General features: G+C 37.8%; 1 protein-coding gene across 30 annotated transcripts in view; it reads left to right on the top strand.

Annotated features, from left to right (window-relative positions):
• Positions 1–20,402, top strand: part of dlg3 (discs, large homolog 3 (Drosophila)) — a 152,005-nt gene that overhangs the window by 97,404 nt on the left and 34,199 nt on the right. For 16 of the 30 annotated variants that reach the window (XM_087281748.1, XM_087281745.1, XM_087281749.1 and 13 more), the window contains 4 exons: positions 2,395–2,564; positions 2,853–2,989; positions 4,516–4,660; positions 6,010–6,166. In XM_087281748.1, coding sequence (XP_087137874.1) covers positions 2,395–2,564; positions 2,853–2,989; positions 4,516–4,660; positions 6,010–6,166 — 609 coding nt within the window. Of the gene's footprint in view, positions 1–2,394; positions 2,565–2,852; positions 2,990–4,515; positions 4,661–6,009; positions 6,167–7,121; positions 7,269–17,995; positions 18,179–20,402 lie in introns of those variants that run through there. The other 14 variants (XM_087281736.1, XM_087281734.1, XM_087281737.1 and 11 more) reach the window with 4 other exon arrangements.

The raw sequence follows: 20,402 nt of genomic DNA, 5'->3' as shown, positions 1-20,402 counted from the left end.
CTGGTATGAGTTGGAGGTGGTTGGAGCTAAACTATGCAGAGCTGTGGCCCTCCAGAAATTGAGTTTGAAACCATTGTTTTAAAGCATTAAGGCACTAAGAACTGTATTGTTTGTAATTTTAATAAAGACACATTTGAGTGGATTTTTTATACGATAAAGACTCTACAGATTGAAATTCAATTTCTGTAGCTTAATACCGTTAGAGTCCCCAGAAAACCGTAAAGCTCTGTTCATTTCATTTTTCTTCTTTGCTTGGTTGTATTTATTTGTGCTTGTAATTTTTTTTTTTTTTATGCATTATTCACGGTCCTACAGAGTTATCCCAATCCATCTCAATGAATGAGTTCATGATAATGAACAGAGCTATTCCAGCCATCTGGTGAAACTTAATTCATATCGCGATATATTTCTATATTTTTATAAATGAATAAATAAAATAAAAATATATTGCATTTCTAGAGTTTTATAATATCGTGCAGCCATATGTCAAGGTACTTTGATCAAGCAGGGCAGCATTGCATACAATATATTCTTTGCTGGAGGAGATATATTGCACTGTAAAATGCTTTTCTTAATCAAAGTTTTTGTCTTTTTTTCTAGTCCAAGTATTTTAAAACTTTTTAAATCAAAAAACATTTTATAGAATAAAAAAGAATATAGAAATATATATATATTGTTTTGAGAAATAATAAGATAATAATAAAAATAAAATAATAATGGAAAATTAAGAGGATTTGTCCCTTAAAAAGCAAAGCAGTCTGCCAATGTGGTAAGCAAAATAATCTTATTTTCTTATTTTAATGAAAATTATCATTTCACTTAACCCATTGACAGATCATTTTGCTTGTTACGTAATATATTTTTTTTTATATTTAGACTAAAAACAAGACAAAAACTTAAAATAAGAAACACATTTTTTGGTAAGCATGGTGAAAATTATTACCATTATATTAAATATATATATATTTTTTTTGCTAAGGATTTTATCCTTATTAAAGTCTTAGCTTATTAAATAATTTATTATCTAAACCACATGCTACTTTAGATATGTTTTCAAAGACAGTGCCCTCATATTTTTCTTCTGAATTGGAGAAAGTGCAGCATACAATATGATGTATTAGCCCACATAAATCAGAAGCAGTGTCTGAAAATATGTTGTTCCAGATTCTCTCTTTCTAGTCTGTTTCCTTTTTTCTGCTCATGAGTGCTGATGATCTGTTTATTAGCATAGATCAGTAAAAACCACTGCATTCAAGAACTGTAAGGAGTTTATTAAAAATGTGTTGTTCAGTCCAGTGCAGTGTTCATCTTTTGTAGTTTAATTTATATTAATTTATATAAACACCATAGACGGATTGATGTGCTCAAAAACGAGCATAATAGTAATTTAAACTGACTTTAAAACTTGTTTAGAAAATAAACTTTCTTGTTGATAAGGAACATTATCATGCTAAAACTGTTTGTTTTGAGAGTATCTGGAACAACCTCTTGGTATTTTGCTCAGAGACTTCACAGAAACATTCTAGTGGCACTTGAGACTTATATTACATGGAACAATTGATATTTTTATGAGCAAAATGAAAATTATGAATATTTATGGAAATAATTAGTATGCTTTTGCAACTATATGATATTGTAATCGTTTGAAATTGGGCACTTTCAAGATTCAGCGACTGTTTGAGCCAATTCACACAAGGACAATAACTATAATAATGATAAACATACTGTAAAGATATAGTTCTAAATATAAAATAATATCACGTAACATCCACATGATAAATAACAGGAAAGAAAAACAACATCATGTGAATGACTTTTTAAATGAATTTGATAAAAACAATAACAGCCAATCAGACTCCATTCTGCTTTAAATGGATTGACACAGCAACACAATCTCAGAAATAAAGGTACGCGAGCTGTCACTGGGGTGGTACCTTTTCAAAAGGTACAAATTTGTACCTAAATAGTCCATATTAATACCTCAAGGGTACATACAGTAGTAGTACCTAAAAAGTACAAAAGTGTTCCTCTTAAAATTGTTAGGTACTAATAAATACTTTTGAGGTACCAATATGGACCCTTTAAGTACAAATGTGTACCTTTTGAAAAGGTACCACCCCAGTGACAGCTCGCGTACCTTTATTTCTGAGAGTGTAGTGTAGACTTAACAGAGCAATTTTGTCAGCTGGTGTGGATGCTAATATAGATATTTTTATAGTTATTGATCTTGGTTTGAACAGGCCTTCAGGGTACTGTTTTAGAAGGAACCTGCCCATGTAAGCAGGTTTTGGAACAAAGTACATGTCTGTACTTACTCAAATATGTGTTATATATTCATTGCTTTATTGCTCAATTTATTCTTCTCTTGACTTTGTGTGTCTTCTTGTGCTTCAGGGTAAATGACTGTGTTCTGCGGGTGAATGATGTGGACGTGTCAGAGGTTGTGCACAGCAAGGCAGTAGAGGCTTTGAAGGAGGCAGGCCCAGTGGTCAGGTTGCTGGTGCGCAGAAGACAGGCTCCTCCTGAGACCATTTTGGAGGTCAATCTGCTCAAAGGGCCTAAAGGTTAGTGAAGCTAAATGTGTATCACCTTCTAAAATGATTTACTCTTGTGATGAATGCAGAAACATTGAAGCATTGTGTAATAAACATAGAGTCAACATGAATGAGCCAGTGCACTTTTTTGTATTAATTCTTTTCATGCTTTTTTTAATTGAATCTATTGCTTTGCCTGGAAATAAGCCACCTTAAGGAAATAAAATGGGTTGTGAGTGCTATTTCATGTTGACGTCAACCTCATGGCCAAGATCTGATTTCCTGGTCATAAATGTTACTCCATTTCATTTATTCAAGGTCTTGGCTTCAGTATTGCTGGGGGAATAGGCAACCAGCACATCCCGGGTGACAACAGTATCTACATCACTAAGATCATTGAGGGTGGTGCAGCACAGAAGGATGGGCGTCTGCAGACGGGCGATCGCCTATTGGCTGTAAGATTTCACTTACACTCATATGATTGTGCAGTTCAGTATCAGTAGAGCCACATATAGACATGTACCAGAACACTGCATATCTTTGTAGTGAATTACTTCATGCTTCAGCGAGCACAGACACTGTTGTAGGCCATTATGCCATATTATAGATGTTATATCTCATGTGTGAAGGTTTATGGGCCACAATGTGATTGATGTGAAGCTGAGCGCAAACTCAAACAAGGACACAGCTGCGATAAAGAGAAACACTTGCATGGCATACAAGTGCCAGGGACTGAGCAGGCTCTGACATGGTCATAAATGTGGTAATTAAATGGCTGTGCATCAATCGTGGCTGCCATAATTGCAGACATGTAAAGTGTGCCTTTACTTCCCTTTCTCTGCTTGAAAATGATGGCTTTGATTACTGAACAGAGTATGTCAAGAACATGTCAAGTATTATAAAGGAAGTTATAATGTGTCTACAAACCGGATTTGATGCTTTATCAGATAACAGCATTCATTGATTTTATTGGGGATGTTGCAGAACAAGTTAAAAACAATATTAAAAAGCGAACACATACACAGTCAGGCTCATTTAAAGAACTATCCACCTTTCAGTAAATCAATTGGTGTTTTAATTCATTTAGCTAGTATGAGTCTTTTTTATGTTCAGTTTAAGGCAGGATGTTCCTTAACTTCAACTTAAATAAATATATTAGTAATGTCTTATTCCATACTGTACATACAAACTGATATATATTACTTGTTTATTTTGTTATAAGAATGAAAGCACATTTCTTAAGAGCATGCATGTAAAGCACAGGTGTCAAAGCCAGTTCCTGGCAGTTTAGTTCCAACCCTAATTAAACACACTTGATCAAACTAATTGAGCACTTTAGGCTTGATTAATACCTACAGATGGGTGTGTTGAAGCAGACCTGGAACAAAACTCTGCAGAGCTGCGGCCCTCCAGGAACTGACTTTACCACCCCTGATGTAAAGCAACCCAAATAAATAAAGCAAAATAACAGAAACAAAATAGTGAATCAGTGTTTAGATGCCATATTTATTATTTACAGCAGTAATCCAACATTATTTTGAACGGTTTTTTTTTATGGCGTGAAATTACAGATCTAACCAATGTGGTCTAAACAATAAATTTACAACAAAGTTCAGTAAACTTTTGTTTGTTTCTTCAACAGTGCTAGTATTGAGGCAGTTAAACTGCAAATGATAGTTTCCACACCCTCAAAACAAATCAGACACTTTCCCATCTGCCAATCACTCAGCTTTCTGTGTAGTGTAGTTGCCCTAAAGCTTACAAAGGAAAAAGCTCTGTGCCTTTCCAGCTTCCCCTCCCTCTCGTCCTTCCTTTTGTGACCGGACGGCTGAGAATGGAGCGCCGTCGCCGAGTGTGGGGCCATCCGGCCTCCGCTCCAGTCGCTTCCTTCCCACATCTTCAAATGTGCTGTCGTGAATATTCTGAGTCACGCTTCAGAGCCCAGCCAATGTAACATGCGTGTGTGTGTCTGCCTTCGCAGGTGAATAACATTATACTTCAGGATGTGCGTCATGAGGAGGCTGTGGCCGCCCTGAAGAACACTTCAGACATGGTTTATCTGAAAGTGGCCAAACCGGGCCCAGTACATCTCAACGACATGTACGCCCCACCAGACTACTCCAGCAGTACGTACCTTCTTTTGCTCATCTCCATCTATCATATGCCTCTACTACTCCTTTTTATAGCCCAAGCACATGAGGTTGTTTTACTGCATTGATAAACGTGGGTCATTTCAAACATAACCCGCTGTATGTATTCTCTGTTTTCATCTTTAACCCTGTAATGAAAGCGAGTAGTGTAGTGCTGTGGAGTTTTGTAACAGTACTGTAGTGTAGCAGTGGGTGCTGTTTTCAGACACCCACACACACTGCACTGCTGCTCCCATCACAGCACCAATCCCTCCCTCCCACTGAGAGAGAGAGCTTTCGCACAATCCACCTGCACAAATGCACAGATTGCGCACAAAATTCACGTTCTGTCACACCTGGTGGCTGAATAGCCCTTATTGGCCCTCATTTAGCTGTTTTCATACTTGGAGTCGTGTAGCTACATATTTATATGACCTTCATCTTCATTGTATGCATATTTATTACAAAACAGAGCCTATAACATTACTGCCTCCTTTCACTTTCATTGAAAAAATGAAACATACTCTCTCTTTTGCGGAATATCAGTTTATAATTATTAATAATGGCCATAATAAAAGTATAACGAACAATAAGTTTATACATTATAATAACTAAAAGGCAAGCAATCAGTCAAATGTGCAGAATCAGGGTTTGTGGTTACATTAATTAATATTATTAACCTTTGTGCTCAGCCAAAACACGTCACCTGAGAACAAGTAATAGATTCAAAAAACCAAAGTCAGGGAATATGATGTTAGATATAGACAACAAGATAAATTAAATATCGTGTTTAACAACTATAGTGAGATGAGATCCAGCGGTAGATCCTTGATGAACTGTCCTACGTGCGCAGCCCTCATCTGGGTAGATGTGTTCAAAGCACCCGCTGACTGCCGGGAGCTCAGAAGCGCGCATAAGCTGCAGCGCATGTTAGAGTGTGTTTGTGGTCACATGACGTAAGTTTTCAGCGGTATAGTGTGGACAGAGAGCTGTTCAGAAACGCTAAATGAAACATCAGTGTGGACGTGAATCATTTTCATTCTAAAACACCGTTTTAAAACTAAAGTATATTAGTGTAAATGGGGCCTCAGGTCTTGGACTTTTCTCCAGAGGGGATAAATCGGCCTAAAGCTCTGGTGAAAGCTCTTTTTAATGTGTTTATTTTAGGCCCTTTACTAAAATGTTTGCTTTTTAGTTGTCTATAGTAACATAATCCTTAAATTTTGAGATTAGTGTGTTAATTTTGGGGTCTGCGATCAAAATCACAACTTACAAATTGGTCCTTTATAGCTACTTGGTAAAATCATCTGCTTTTTTCCCCTTTACTGGTCTTGGCCTCCCTCCAGCCTTCCCCACCATGGTGGACAACCACGTCGGACACAATTCCAGCATGGCTTACATGGGGGGCATGGAGCCTAAACCAGTGTACCAGCCGCCCCAGGTCACCCCATCGCGGTACTCACCGGTCCCACGACACATGCTGGGGGAGGAAGACTTCACCAGGTCAGAGTCATGACTTTACTCATCTATTCACTCACGCTCACTCACTTCTTCACTTCAGGGTTCCCATCTTCATGGAAAGCCTGGAAATATCAGGGAATTTTTATGTTTCCAAGCTTGAAAAGGTCAAACCAAAGTAGGTATCTACAGCGAACATAGCTATTTTTATATTTCACTTTGACAAATTTGGCTTGACAAATATTTAATGATCTACAAATCTATAAAACGATCCTAAAAAATTATTTGTGATGAGAAAGTTGATTGGCCAAAAGTGTGGGAACCCTGTCACTCAGATGGCCCTTTTCAAATGCACTCATGCACTGATGAGAAAAAAACAACACTTGCATGTCCATATATATATATTTGATTACAAGTCTACATAGTTTTTCCACAATCTGTGCAACAGTTCTTCAGCTTTAGTTGTTTAATTTCTTTTTGGCGATACTGTGCACATTTTATGATATAACTGGGCAAAGATAGAACAAATAAAAATGACTTTAAGTAGGTGTCGAGTGTGGGCTGAAGAACGTCTACGAGGTGTGTAATGCCTCTCTGTGGTGGTGTGTTTGTGAACATTGCTTCAACGAAATCTGACTGGGTGAATAAAGTCTCAAACACAAATCCCAACACGGCAAACAAACACTCTGAACATTAGAGATGCTTCTGGCATGGGGTCAAATGTCTTGAAGTTACGGTCACAGTTGCCTGGACATGAGATGGGTTTCACCTCTCTGAGCATGGATTCCCTGGAGCCTGTGAGTCAGCCCGGGCCCCATAGCTGACTCGTCCCTCTTTTACCATCCAGCTAAATGCATCCTCACTTCTGCATGTCTGTGTTTGTCTCTGTCTGTGTGCATGTGTGTGCAGTATGCGTCTTCATACAGTATGTCTCTGTGTCTGCTGTCTCTGTGTGTCTGAAAGCGCCCCATTTACTATGTGATTTCTGTACCCCCAATAGGGCCGAGCCCATTTACAGTGCCATCCACAAACCTCATGGGGACACCAGCCCTCCCTCCCCCCATCTGTGCAGCAGGGGGTCTGGGGATGTGGGCTGCAGCCCCGCCCCGCCTGCTCTGTGTCAAAGCCTGGTCCCATACACCGGCAGGTACTAACCACTGCTTCTCGCTCTGCCTGGCTTAGCATAGCTAGTTAACCTGACAGTTACCCACCTCTCCTACCCCAAACACAACCACCATTCTTTCCCCTACTTCAATGCAACACAGGTAAGGCCTGAAGCGAAATGACTCCCTGCTTTGAGCATTGTACTCTTCTGCAGTATGGAGGAGATGGCATGCAGTGTTAGCTTTTAGTAAAAGACTTCTTTCGCCTTTTTCTTGCTTGCAGTCGTGTTCACATCTTTTAACGTAGACCCAATCGCAGATGAGCACAGATGGAGAAGTTTGACACATGCACTCTTATGTCTTGCCTATTTACTGTTGTGCAGACTTTGTTTGCACACAGTAGACAAAGTGCCTGGACATATCTGGACCCTCTTGATTTCCAGAATTTTGTCATTTGGAAAATGCACACAGGGCCCACAAACATGCTCAGCTAAAAAATGCTTTGAGTTTTAAAGTTGCATTATGTAGAATTTACATATTATATAGCAGCGCTGTCAAACTCAGTTCCTGGAAGGCCACAGCCCTGCATAGCTTAGTACCTTGCCTGCTTCACTACACTTACCCGGAAGTTTAAAACAAGCCTAAAGGACTCAATTAGATTGATTAGGTGTGTTTTATTAAGGTTAAAGCTAAATTGTGCAGAGCTGTGGCCCTCCAGGAACTGTGTTTGACACCTGTGCTATATGCTATGACATATCATACCTATTGGTTGACCTAGCTATTGCAGTCAAAACACTGGAGAGGGTTTTTACCACCTGGCACCTTCTCTGAATGCAGGTTGCCGGATTGACAACAGCAAGCGGAGCAGGCATGCTTGATTATCGAGCTTACACTGTGTCCTAACTACACGAGACTAAACATGATCAAAGAAATCTTACTCATGTTAAAAGCTCTATTTTAGAAATGGTTTCTTTTTCTGCTGAACAACAGCACAGACTATAACAATGATCACCTCAGGTACTGATTATGTGCTTTATTCAGTGTTAAATAGTGTGAATACTAGTTTACTTGATATTTATTGCCAAACTGGCAGCAGTAAATTGAAGTTACCCTCAGATCGTGAAAATAAAATAATGAGCAAAAACTTTAAAATGAAAATTAGAACTGTGACTCAGGGCAAACCAACAAATATCAGTCATGATATCAGCTTTTGATTAAATATCAGCATGTTATTTTAATACAATTAAAGTAGTTTAATTTGTATTAATTATAATTGTACTATTTCATTGGAGTGCAGTGCACTATTCTGTGCTCCTGAACGGCTCTGGTATTTAAATGTTTCTGTCGTGTTGCATTTGGTGCGGACAGACAAATTGCCTGTTGCGTTGTGTGTTTTAGGACACAGTGTTACAACGTAATTTACTCACGTAATGTTTAATTTTGTAATATTTACATTATTTTCTAAATAAAACCACTTAATGTGGATTTTTATAACTTTGAATTCTGCTTCTCATCTTGGAGGCTGCTCCTGTGCTCCGAAGGTTGTATTTTCAGCCGCATACAGTGAGGCAGCCTGCACCTTGTGTTTTCCGTCAAGGCAACCCAGAGTGCTGAAATATAAATGGGTAAACTGACAGTGAGCAGGTTATAGAGAACGAAACAAAGACAGACATTCTGACATGGAAGACAAAATATCTGCGAACATAATTTGGTATTTTTATGCTTTAGAAGAGTCTAAAACGTACATACAGCACCTTTAAAGCCTACTCACAGCAGCATGAATGTTCATCATGAATATTTGGTCAGACCTGTCTGTTTAGGTTAATTAGTAAAAATGTCAGACAGGCTGATTAAAACTGAAGATTCAATTCTTGGTTGCACTTTTTTAACATTTGAAGAATTTACTTTCAGTTTTAAAAACACAACACTACTAATTCCCCACTCCTCACCTAGTCCATTTTGTTGGTCCCCATGTTTAATTTCAGATAGTATATTAGTGAAACCCTAAGCCATCACCTTTTACCATTTATTATGTCCTAGTGTTTGTGTGTGCTCCATGAAGCAGTCATAGTCTGAGTGATGTACTGTGACTGGCTGTCTTGGATGGGTATCATCTACTTTATGTATCAGTATGTGTCAGCGCTTGTTGTTTAATCCTTGTATATTCTCTGTACTATAGTACAAGTTCTACAGTATACCAGACTAATTATTCAACTGATTTTCTACAGTCCTTGCACTAGGTATTATCATTTTACATTTAACTAGTCAACAGCTCATTATGATATAAATGATTTCTAGAATCAAGAGATTATTAAAGAATGTCTATTATTACCAGTTAAACCTATAACTGAACCATAGCTGGTAGAATCCTAATAATGAATAACCATAGCCATATCTGGAGTTCATCAATGGCATGCTTTTTTGACTTGGACCATAAGCAATCACCCCAAATTCTTTTGCAACTGCATATTAACCATTCAGATTACACTAGCAACCTCCTAGCAACTAACCATAACACCATAGCAACTTTATAGCAGGTCACTAAAACACTCACAGTCTTCATAACCACCCAGAACACTCCAGCATTTGCATAACAATATCTTGAGACCCTAAAAACCTGTCACTGCGGTGGTACCCCAAAGATACACTTTTAGACTTATAGGTGCTAATATGTGCACTTCAGCAACTAATGTAGCTTTAGATAATCATATGGACCCTTTAGATTGAGAAAAGGTACCCCTAGTGACAGCTCTTGTTTCTTTATTTCTGAGATTGTAGCAATGCACCAAAACACTGAAAACTTCAGCCACCACACAGCAACACTCTGACAACCATACAAACACCCCAGCAAATGCATAATAATGTCTTGACAACCTAGAATCCCCAAGAAACCTAATACTGTAGAAATGTCCTGACAGCCACCAAAATATTCTAGCTATCCTAGAGAAAATATCTACAGTATAGCACAGAAAACACAGTGATTGCCCTAGCAATCACACACCAATGGCCTGGCAACCCCCAGAACACACTAGCAGCTGCATAACAACACCCTGAAAATGAGGAACTCTCCCAAACCTATACTGTAGCAATGCCCTGACAGCCACTCAGAACACCCTAGCAGTATAATAACACACAATGAGCAACACCCTCACAACCTCTAACTGTAGCAATGCCCTAACAGCCACTCAGAACACCTTAGCCGCTGCATAACAACACACAGGCCACCCAGAACTCCTTAACAGCCTCATACTGTAGAAAATCTTGCCGCATCTTATATCTATAATATCATAGCCATGCGCTAAAATATTTGAATTACCCTATGAACCACATAGAAATGCTTAGACAACCATCCAAAACTCCCTAGCAACTATCTACAACTCCATATCAGGGAACTGAAAACACCAAGAACACCTTCGCATCTGCATAGCACCACCCTAGAAACCCCCCATTGCACTACAGCCGTTGTTTTACAAGGTGCCTAAAATGATTACGTTTACAGGGACACCAGTAATCAAATTATTTTGCCTTAATCTGACAATGATATAATTAAGGTGTTTACTATGAATGTTCCTTTTATGATCTCGTTTTACATATTATAGCACATACTTTGATTAATGTTATTTTGTCACTTCACTATTCACGTTTTCTTTAGAGTTTCATGTAATTTCGGTTGTTTTATTTTTAATTTTTTGACTTTAAGCACAGTTTGGCACTTTCACTTTCATTCAGGAACATTTCATACATGCCCCCATGACAAACAAGATGTTGGATGTGAGTATGAACTGCTGAGGTGTGTTGTTTCAATGGAATTTGATACCACACAACGTATCAGAATATAAAAACCTCTGCTTTTTGCAATGCAGTTGTCGGTGGTCCTCTCGGTAGCAGCAGAGAATAATGTCAAACAGCTGTGTTTGTGCGGAACATCCTGTCACAAAATTTAGTGAATAGTCCTACATGACGCTAATGGTTTGATTGCAGTGTTTCCATGTCTGTACTGCACTTTAATAATTCGACTAAAATAAGCATACTCCACATGTCTTAAACAGATTAATCAAAAATTGCTGTTTACATGGTAGACTCAGAATAATGTCTTAATCATATTAAAATTGGATTATTGGTGTCAATGTAAATGTACTCATTGATATGTGCACTTATTTATTTGGTTTACAAGGACAAAAATTTGTATATAATGACAATTGCCTGTAGTGAAAACACACTGACCTGATATGGAAGTCAAAGCCAAATTAAGACCTTAATATTAACCCTAAATCTACACCTAATTAAGAGCAGAATTTTTTATTTTCTGGGTGAACTAAACACTTATTTTTAAATGTGCCTACCTCTTGAATAAAGAGAATGAATGGTGGTTTATGAGAACATGCCTTGTGTCATTGCAATTCAGAAATCTTAAAGGGGTGGTCCAGCTTGGTTGTGTTTATAAGATGCAAAGTAATGTGTGCTCATGCTTCATTTGTAGAATATGACATTATTTTTTCATATACCTTACATTGATTATATACAGTTAATCAGCTAACATGACTGTCTTATTTCCTAGTTCCTCCGAAAGGCCCACTCTTAAGAGGCTCTGATTGGTCAGCTAACATAATGTGCTGTGGTTCTGTGAATAGCATGCACTGTGCTTGTGCTTTGTAAATAATGTCAATCAGTTTAGCTGTTAGCTGTATCAGTTTGAGCCTGAATCAGATAGAAAAAGACACATCTGAACCTAACGCCTGCTCTCTAAAATAAAATCTGACAAATGTCTCTCACATATATTCGGAATAAGCATGTGTAAGTAATATAAAACATTCACATATCTTTTGCAAGTTCATTATTTGAGATGTAAAAGGCAGGGAAAGCAGCTGCATAGAGAGACACTGCAGCTCTGCTGAAGATTGTGGCTGTTTACAGCAATTTGAGGGATAAATATGAATTTTTAGCTAAATTGTTAATGGTGCCAAACATAATTTCCCGTTGTTTACATCATTGTTTACTTCCTTGCTACAACATACCATTAACACTAGAAACTGTGCATGTAATAGATCAGTTTTAACAAATAAAAATACTTACAGGTTGTGGCTCACAATTCACAACTTCTTCTATTAGAGTTGGAGTTTTAACCGAATCCGCATTTTGAACTGCATTTTAGCCTTCTCTGCTACATTACAGTGCCTCTGGCCATGCCCCTTTGCTGCACTGGGTGTGTGCACATAGTGAATGTGCGTTTGTGATCTCACTAACCCAGATGTATTTTTCTGTAGTCCCCAAACTTTTTTCGCTGTAGGCTTTGAGCTAACCTTGTGAATTACATTCAGAGATGTCGATTATGTTCACACAGCTACATTACACATCAATTCAAATTTAAAATATGACATCCTAGAGGACCATCCCTTTCAAAAACATACTTAACAGGGTCTTTTGACATGCAAAATTTGCCACAGGTTTACTGTGAGGGTTGGGTTACATTGGGTTAGGCAATATAATAAGCTTTTTAACAGTATAAAATGAATTATGGCTATGGAGAGTCCTTGTAAACCACATACAAGTGTGCCTGTGTTCAACAATAATGACCTCCCACCCTCCTATTATTTCTATGTGTATGTTTTTATGTCAATCAGTTTGTAAAGAAGCACTGTATTGTTGTAGGTGTGACAAAGACTGGAGCGGACATGCAGTAATTCATTATCCTCCAAATACATAAAGATACACTTGCGGAACCTTCCAACACAGGAACGTTTTGGCTTCTGTTGCAGTTATGTAAATATAAACAGTAGGGCCTGCTCTTACCATAAATGTATTGGGAAGTAAGAGGCTGATTCTGCAGTCAGACTACAAATGAGTAGTGGCGCACATTCCTGAAGCTGTCATGATTCATTTGAACGGGGGAAAGCAGGCCGCAAACACACACACACACATGCATACACTCACACACACTGGGCTCTGCCAATGCCCATCACACACATAGATACACTTAGACAGTCTGTCATAATGTGCTGACATGAACACACACTCCCTTTGACACGTAGCCCAAACACACATGCACAAATACAGTATGAAGCACAATATTTAAACCTACGCCGGGCTACACCTACCAAAGTACATAAAAAGTGTTATATTAACCCACTTTGCTCTCAGACGTAACCAAACTAAGCTGTCAGAGTAAGTCTGAACCTTATCACAATCACCCCAGAGGTCTCCCCAGAGGCTAATAAAAGTTGTTTACAAGCATATATACTTTGTGTTGGTGTACAGTGACAGTTCGCTCCTGAAGTGTGTGTGTGTGTGTGTTTGCGCGTGTGAGTCACAGGAGAGACTCAGATAGGCCATCTACCCATCTGTGCTTCCCCCACACTAGCACAGTGGTCACAGACACATTTAGATCCCTCCATCTGACCCAATACACACTAACGGCCCCCTGGATTCTCTACCAGCTAAATACATTACAGAGATTCGGTAAAGATCTCCCATCCTCTAATAAGATCCCACGACACCATTGGTCATGCCACAGCGATTTGAACTGGCCAATGACAATCTGCTTGCTCACAGATGATAGACACATTTAGAGACTATCAGAAAAGCAGACGGATACAGGGATCCCACAGGTCAGGCCATTTGTGACCATGTTTGATTAAACATGAAAATGGCTTCGTTACATGACTCATGTTTTTCCGTTCAGAGCATGACATGCTTTGGTGGGAGTAATTCATGACTGCCACATACTCAGTTGTTAAGAGAATATTGATAATTGTGTAGAGTGAAGTAACATCTGAAGAGGTAATACATATTTTTGTATACACAAAGAATGCAGGGCAATGCTGTTGTACCTATTATTACTACATTGTAAAACCTAACAGTCAAAATCACTAAAGGAAATAAGTTGGTTTAACATATAATTTTTTAAAAGGTTACTTTGATTCAATGAAAAAGAGTTATCGTAACTCATGAACGGATTATATAACGCAGAGCTTAATACGAATGAGTTATGAATGAATCGATTATATTTTTTGTGTTAACTCAAAAGCTAGGAGCAATACCAAACCATTCCAGTAGCTATATACAGTAGTTGTTTGGAGTTAATATGTTGACCTTATAGCAATTTGATAACTGAACCTAAAATGTTTAAGTTACTAATGCTCTAAAAGTTTAACAACACAAATAATATATGTCCATATGACTCTATATATAGTCATAGTCATATAGTTTTTAGCACTCAAACCATGTTGTTTTAAAACTTAAAAGGTTTGCCGCAATTAGTTTCCTTAAACAGTTTGAGTTAATTGTACTTATAGAGTTTTACAGTATATAAAAATTCTACAATTTTAAATCCGGATTAAAGAAACCATAAAAATGGAAAATATTGGACATGTGTTAAAAGAAAAATCCAAGTCATTTCAAAAGCTGCAGGAAAATCCTTTGACGTGCCTTGGCATCGCGGAGAACAGTGAAGACCGGGTTGGTGGAGATTCATGGACGAAAGTGAAGACCAGGGGCATAGTGTTGCGAACGAAAGTGAAGAGGGTTGGGAAGTCATGGAAGAAAGGGAAAAGTTGGGCAGGGTGGGGGTGTGTGTGAGGAGGGGGATCCGGATCTGGCATGTTCAAGCACAAATTAAGCCCTGGTCCCAACATATTTCCTGTTTTACATTTTTAATTTCTATAGCTTTCGATAATCACATAAGAGCCACATATTGATACATAATTATTATGATAGATGTTTTGAACTGCCTCTTGTTACAGTAATGAAATAGTTTGATAACAAGCAGGAAATGTGCCAATGTTCATGTCCCAATGGCATGACCACACTGAAATAGTCTATAGCTGAATCCACCATTTTCTGAGTAACTGTATCCTTGTATTTCTCTGTTCGCAGTTCAGAACTGAAGTCTTTACAACATCATTGTCCACAACGTTGGCAGCACTAACTTGTCTTTCGATTTTGTTTATACTGTGTAAATACCAGGCATTATAGGATCTGTTTGAAGCTGGGGTACTTTTTGGCGGCTTTACTCAGTGACGCACCTGATTGTAAACTGTTGACACACTTGGGTTATTCTTAGCAGCTCTGAGATGCTGGAAATATTTTAAACGTCTCTTGGCATAAAGTCAAACGCGACTAAAGTAGTGAGAAAGCGATCGGCGGTTTTCACCTAGTGCTTTGAATGATCTCAGAGAAAGAGAAGGGGAAAGAGAGCACAGCCCATAGCAGAAAGCCATGAGTCTGTGATCCTGCCAAACAGAACATGTTTTCCACAAAGAGTTATGTCTCTGTGTGTTTCCGGAGAGCATTATCCACTGTGTCCATCATTAATCATCCAACCACAGCCAATTACTTAGAGCACAAGGAGAAGCAGACAAACTGCACTGGGGCATCGCAACCCTGTAAACCTCTGAGCTTTCTGGTCATCCTTCAGTGAGGTTGTAAAATTACAGCTTGTCCCATGGTGGTGGGCTGGTGTTTGTGGGGGGCACATGTTTTATAGACATTGTTGCTGAAAGAGTGATAACAACAAGTACTGCTCAAAGGCTTATGATGATTGGATGCCTTTTTAGATACCTTTAACTCTCTAGTCTAGTCTATATGCCAAATTCAGAAACCATTTCACTAGTGATGCCAGTGATAGTTGATGTCTTATTCTTTTATTACATATAAAAATATCTTGCATTAATTGCATGCATTGAATGCATTGATTTAATGTCAACAAATAGACTACCTGGCTTGACCAGACTGGTGTTTGAATGAATCTCTATGAATGAAGATTGTATAGTTGTCTGTTATATGTGTCACAAATGCCCTGGAGTCCCCCTCCAATGCTTATCTGTGGTCTAATTTGAAATGTTTATTTTTTTCAAGATATTCCAAAGAAATATAATTCTTCATAATTTTGTTCATGGTCTTCATAATCAACTTTTCCACTTTGCTTGATGTTAACCAATTACCAACTACATTGACACTACTTTCACATTGGGTTAAACTACTATAGCAGAGACTTTTCTCACATGGTCGCCCACTGAAGCTAAGTAGGGATGCACCCAGTCAGTACCTGCATGGGAGACCACATGGGAAATCTAGGTTGCTGCTGGAAGTGGTATTAGTGAGACCAGCAGGGGGCACTCAACTTCCAGTCTGTGTTCCAGTCCTAATACCCCAGTATAGTAAAGGGGATTCTATACTGTTAGGTGGGCGCCGTCTTTCGAATGAGACGTTAAACCAAGGTCCGACTCTGTGGTCATTAAAAATACCAGGATGTCCTTTGAAAAAGTCTCATCTTTTCATCAGCTGGTGTGTGGTGTGCAGTCTGGTGCACTAGGGCTGCTGTCGCATCATCCAGGAGGATGCTGCACACTGGTGGTGGACGAGGAGATTCCCAAAAATGTGTAAAGAGCTTTGAGTGTCCAGAAAAACGCTATATAAATGTAGGGAATTATTATTATTATGATTATTACATTATAAGGGGATTTTATTTTTCACATAAACCAAATTTTAATTTTTTTTCTTTTTTATTTCCCAAAGATAAAAATTCTTTACTAAACTACTAATTAATTACTTTCTTCTGAAGAAAGCAAATGAAGATAACTAAAAAAAATTAGGGCAAACAAATGGTTTCTGATCCCAATTGACCTTCATTCTTTAAAGAAATCTTACTTTATGTTTAGATAAAGAAATCCCAGTGCTGGATTGCGGCTGGAAGGGTATCCACCGCATAAAACATGCAGAGTAAATGGCGGTTTATTCCACTGTGGTGACCTCTAAAAAATGAGGGACTAAGGCGAAGGTTATTTAGGATAGTAAAGAGTGAGAGATCATTTGCAGTTATAGTCAGAATTATTAGCCCTCCACTGTTTTTTTTTTAAATTTTTTATATTTCCCAAATGATGTTTAACAGATCAGTGAATTTTTCATTGAACAGTGTTTCCAATAATGTTTTATCGTGTGGAGAAAGAATTATTTGTTTTATTTTGGCTAGAATGAAAGTATTTTTTAATTTAAAAAAAAAACTTTTAAAACTAATAGTCTCCTTAAGCAATATTTTTTTTTCGATTGTCCTTAGAACAAACCATTGCTATACAATGACTTGCCTAATTAGCCTACTTTAACTTGCCTAGTTAACTTAATAAACCGAGTTAAGCCTTTAAATGTCACTTTAAGCTGAACACTAGTATTTTAAAAAATATCCAGTAAATAATGAGGTTCTGTTATCATGGCAAAGATAAAATAAATCAGTTAATAGAAATTTGTTTTTAAAACTAATGTGTTTAGATTTGTGTTGTCAAAAATATTTTCTTTGTTAACAGAAACTGGGGAAAAATATACAGGAGGGCTAATAATTCTGACTTTAAATGTATCGTGTATCTGATTCCAGGCAATTATCTGAACACCCTTTTAACTTTTGGACTCTTGTAATATTCACAGATAAGAATCTCTTAAAGAAAATAGTAATTCCTTAAACCTTTATACTGTTATAAAATAAAGCCAGAGTGGATTTATCCTTTAATAAAATTATACTAAGGCTGAAGTATATGGCAGGACAATGCAGACCATCTAATCCACAAATAAAATGAACAATGAAGCCTGCATGAACCTGAAAGCAGCACCAGTTTATGATCACTAACATCATATTTGAGGATGTGATATTGTGGTGGAAATTTGTTCATGTGGCTGTGTAAGAGTTAAGTCTTACCCTGGTTCTGCAGGGGTGATGGTGTGACAGGCGATGTGCTGCTGTTTCCCATCACTCCCCCTGCACTTAGAGAAAGCATGCATGCACACATACGCCACTTCACCGCTGGTCTGGAGTGAAGTGCAGAGTCCTGGGAAAATATTGTTCATTACCCTGCTGGGTAGTTACTGTAGCGGCAGGCAACATGTTCACAGTTAACATCTCGTCTTCTTTGCCAATGCTAAAGTCAAATGCAGAGAGACGGGGAAGGACAAGCTTCGCCTTCATGAACAGGTACAGTAGGTCTTGGAAATGATATTTAGTGAGGTATTGTTTGCCTACCGATGTCTGCTTTTTCTTATTGAACTGTACCAAAATGCCATGAATTAAATTCTGCAACATCAAAAAAGTCACTGTTTACCTTTTTAATGTATTTACCAATTTTTTAAAAGGAGATGAGTTATAAATAATTTCCTATTATATCCCTCTCAAAAAATGTCAAATAAAAACAGCAGATATTTAGTTGATTTAATACAAAAAATGTAACTTTGCTTTAAGGAGTAAGTGTGAATCATTTAATCTGTAATTTTCATTTCAAGTCATTGCAATTATGTTTAATTAGCGTTTTTGTCAAAATGATTGTAATGTTTAATCTACACAGCATTTGGTGTCATGATTCGGTTTCATTATATATCGCCAATAGATTTGTGCAGATACATTTTCAGTGTTTGTACTGTATGACAGTCTTGTTTGAACATTTATTATAAAACCAAGGTTATGTAGGCTTTATAGTAGACGCAGGATGGTAAAACATTTCCCTAAACCCATTGTTGATGTTGAATTTCTTTCAATAGATTAGTTCACCCAAAATTAAAAATGTATTAATTACTCACCCTCATGCTGTTACAATCCCCCTAGAATTTTGTTTATCTACTGAACACAAATTAAGATATTTAAATGAAATTCGGGAGCTCTCTGACCCTGAAGCATTTTACAAGACTTCAGTGGTTCATGTGTTATCACGCAAAACAATTATTCAAGAACACATTTGTGGACCACTATAAAAACAACTTTCCGTCAGGGTGCATGTTTACTACTGGCAAAATGACGTATTTGCTATAAAGGCTGCATTATATTTCTGCAATGAGAGATCATTGACAGCAGTGCATTTATACTTCTGCATTTTGTTTTTGTGTTGCTTTGATAATAACACTACTAAAACACTAGCTGGCAGTGGGGTTTCTATGTTCATCTGTGTTGAAGTTTTTCAAGGGTGTATGTCAGGGCTATTCAATTAGTATGTCATGGGGGCCGGTTCATGAAAAGCATCCCAAACGAAGAGCCGGAGAGATATGGCTTGCTATATGAGTGAAAACACAACTGCATATAAGAGCCCATATGCTGTGTTTTTGCTCCTTAAGATCCCCACATTGGCTTTTTCTACATTAAAATGTTAATATAATGTAATTTGAAACTACATAAAAATCACTACATTGTAGAATAGACTTTTTTTTTTTTACAAACATTCAAATGTATAACATTCAGACACATTCATATGTTATGTTTTGAACTGTATAACAATTATGGATGCAACAATGATAGATTTTGATTGTACAATTATATAGTCTGAAGAATAATCATGGTTTCACGGTTATCACGTCTAATGTAAATTCAAGCTTTATATTAGGTAAGTGGCTATTTAGATGAACTGTTGTTGCCATCTGCATTCATACATACAGTACATAATCATTTTAATAATAATTCCTCTAACATATCTTTTGTTTACATTGCACTGAAAGGCATGCACAACTCTCACCGTGAGATGTTTCACTGCGTGCACCCAAAAAGGCGCAAGCCTATCGCTCTTCTTATCCGTGCATATTGGCATATATTCTTACATTAGAAATATCAAACTTGCAAACAGAAAATACGTGATATGGGAATGGCCGCTGCTGTAGTTAATATGTGTGCATGCATATTAGCCTCAGCATACTTGGTGAACTTTTAAAGTAGTGCACAGTTGGCAACTTGGCATAACTTTGTTAAACTGCAGCAGTTTTGTTTCGTTCCATGCGACTTAAAGAAGACTGTTTCAGAATTAAATGTGACGAATTAAAGCGCAGTTAATACTGAAATCGGCTAATTGTTGCATCCCTATTACTGATATCAGTGCACTGTATAAAAGGTCCTTTTCTACAAACACATCCAAATGTTTTTCGGCTGCCCGTGCCACTCGCTTATGGTGACTCACGCTTTGTGCAGCCTTCAACTGCAGCTCGTGCTATATTGAACAGACGCACTTCACCTCATAACAATAGCGGTCGTTTTTCGACTGAACAATTCATTTTTGATGTCTTGGTCACACTGTTTGGAGGGCTGGAACAAATTGCCTCAGGGGCCGGGTTTGGCCCGCGGGCCACCAATTGAATAGCCCTGGTGTATGTTAATTTGCTACAATGGCCCTTAGCCAATTAGATTTTAAGACCCCTGCTTTAGGGTGTATTTACACTAGGCTATC

This window comes from Danio rerio, chromosome 14 (genome assembly GCF_052040795.2).
Source record: "Danio rerio strain M-AB ecotype USA chromosome 14, GRCz13ab, whole genome shotgun sequence".
In the NCBI taxonomy this organism is placed as follows: Eukaryota; Metazoa; Chordata; class Actinopteri; order Cypriniformes; family Danionidae; genus Danio; species Danio rerio.
Note: the sequence above shows the minus strand (reverse complement) of the source record. Positions and strands in the feature narration are given on the sequence as shown.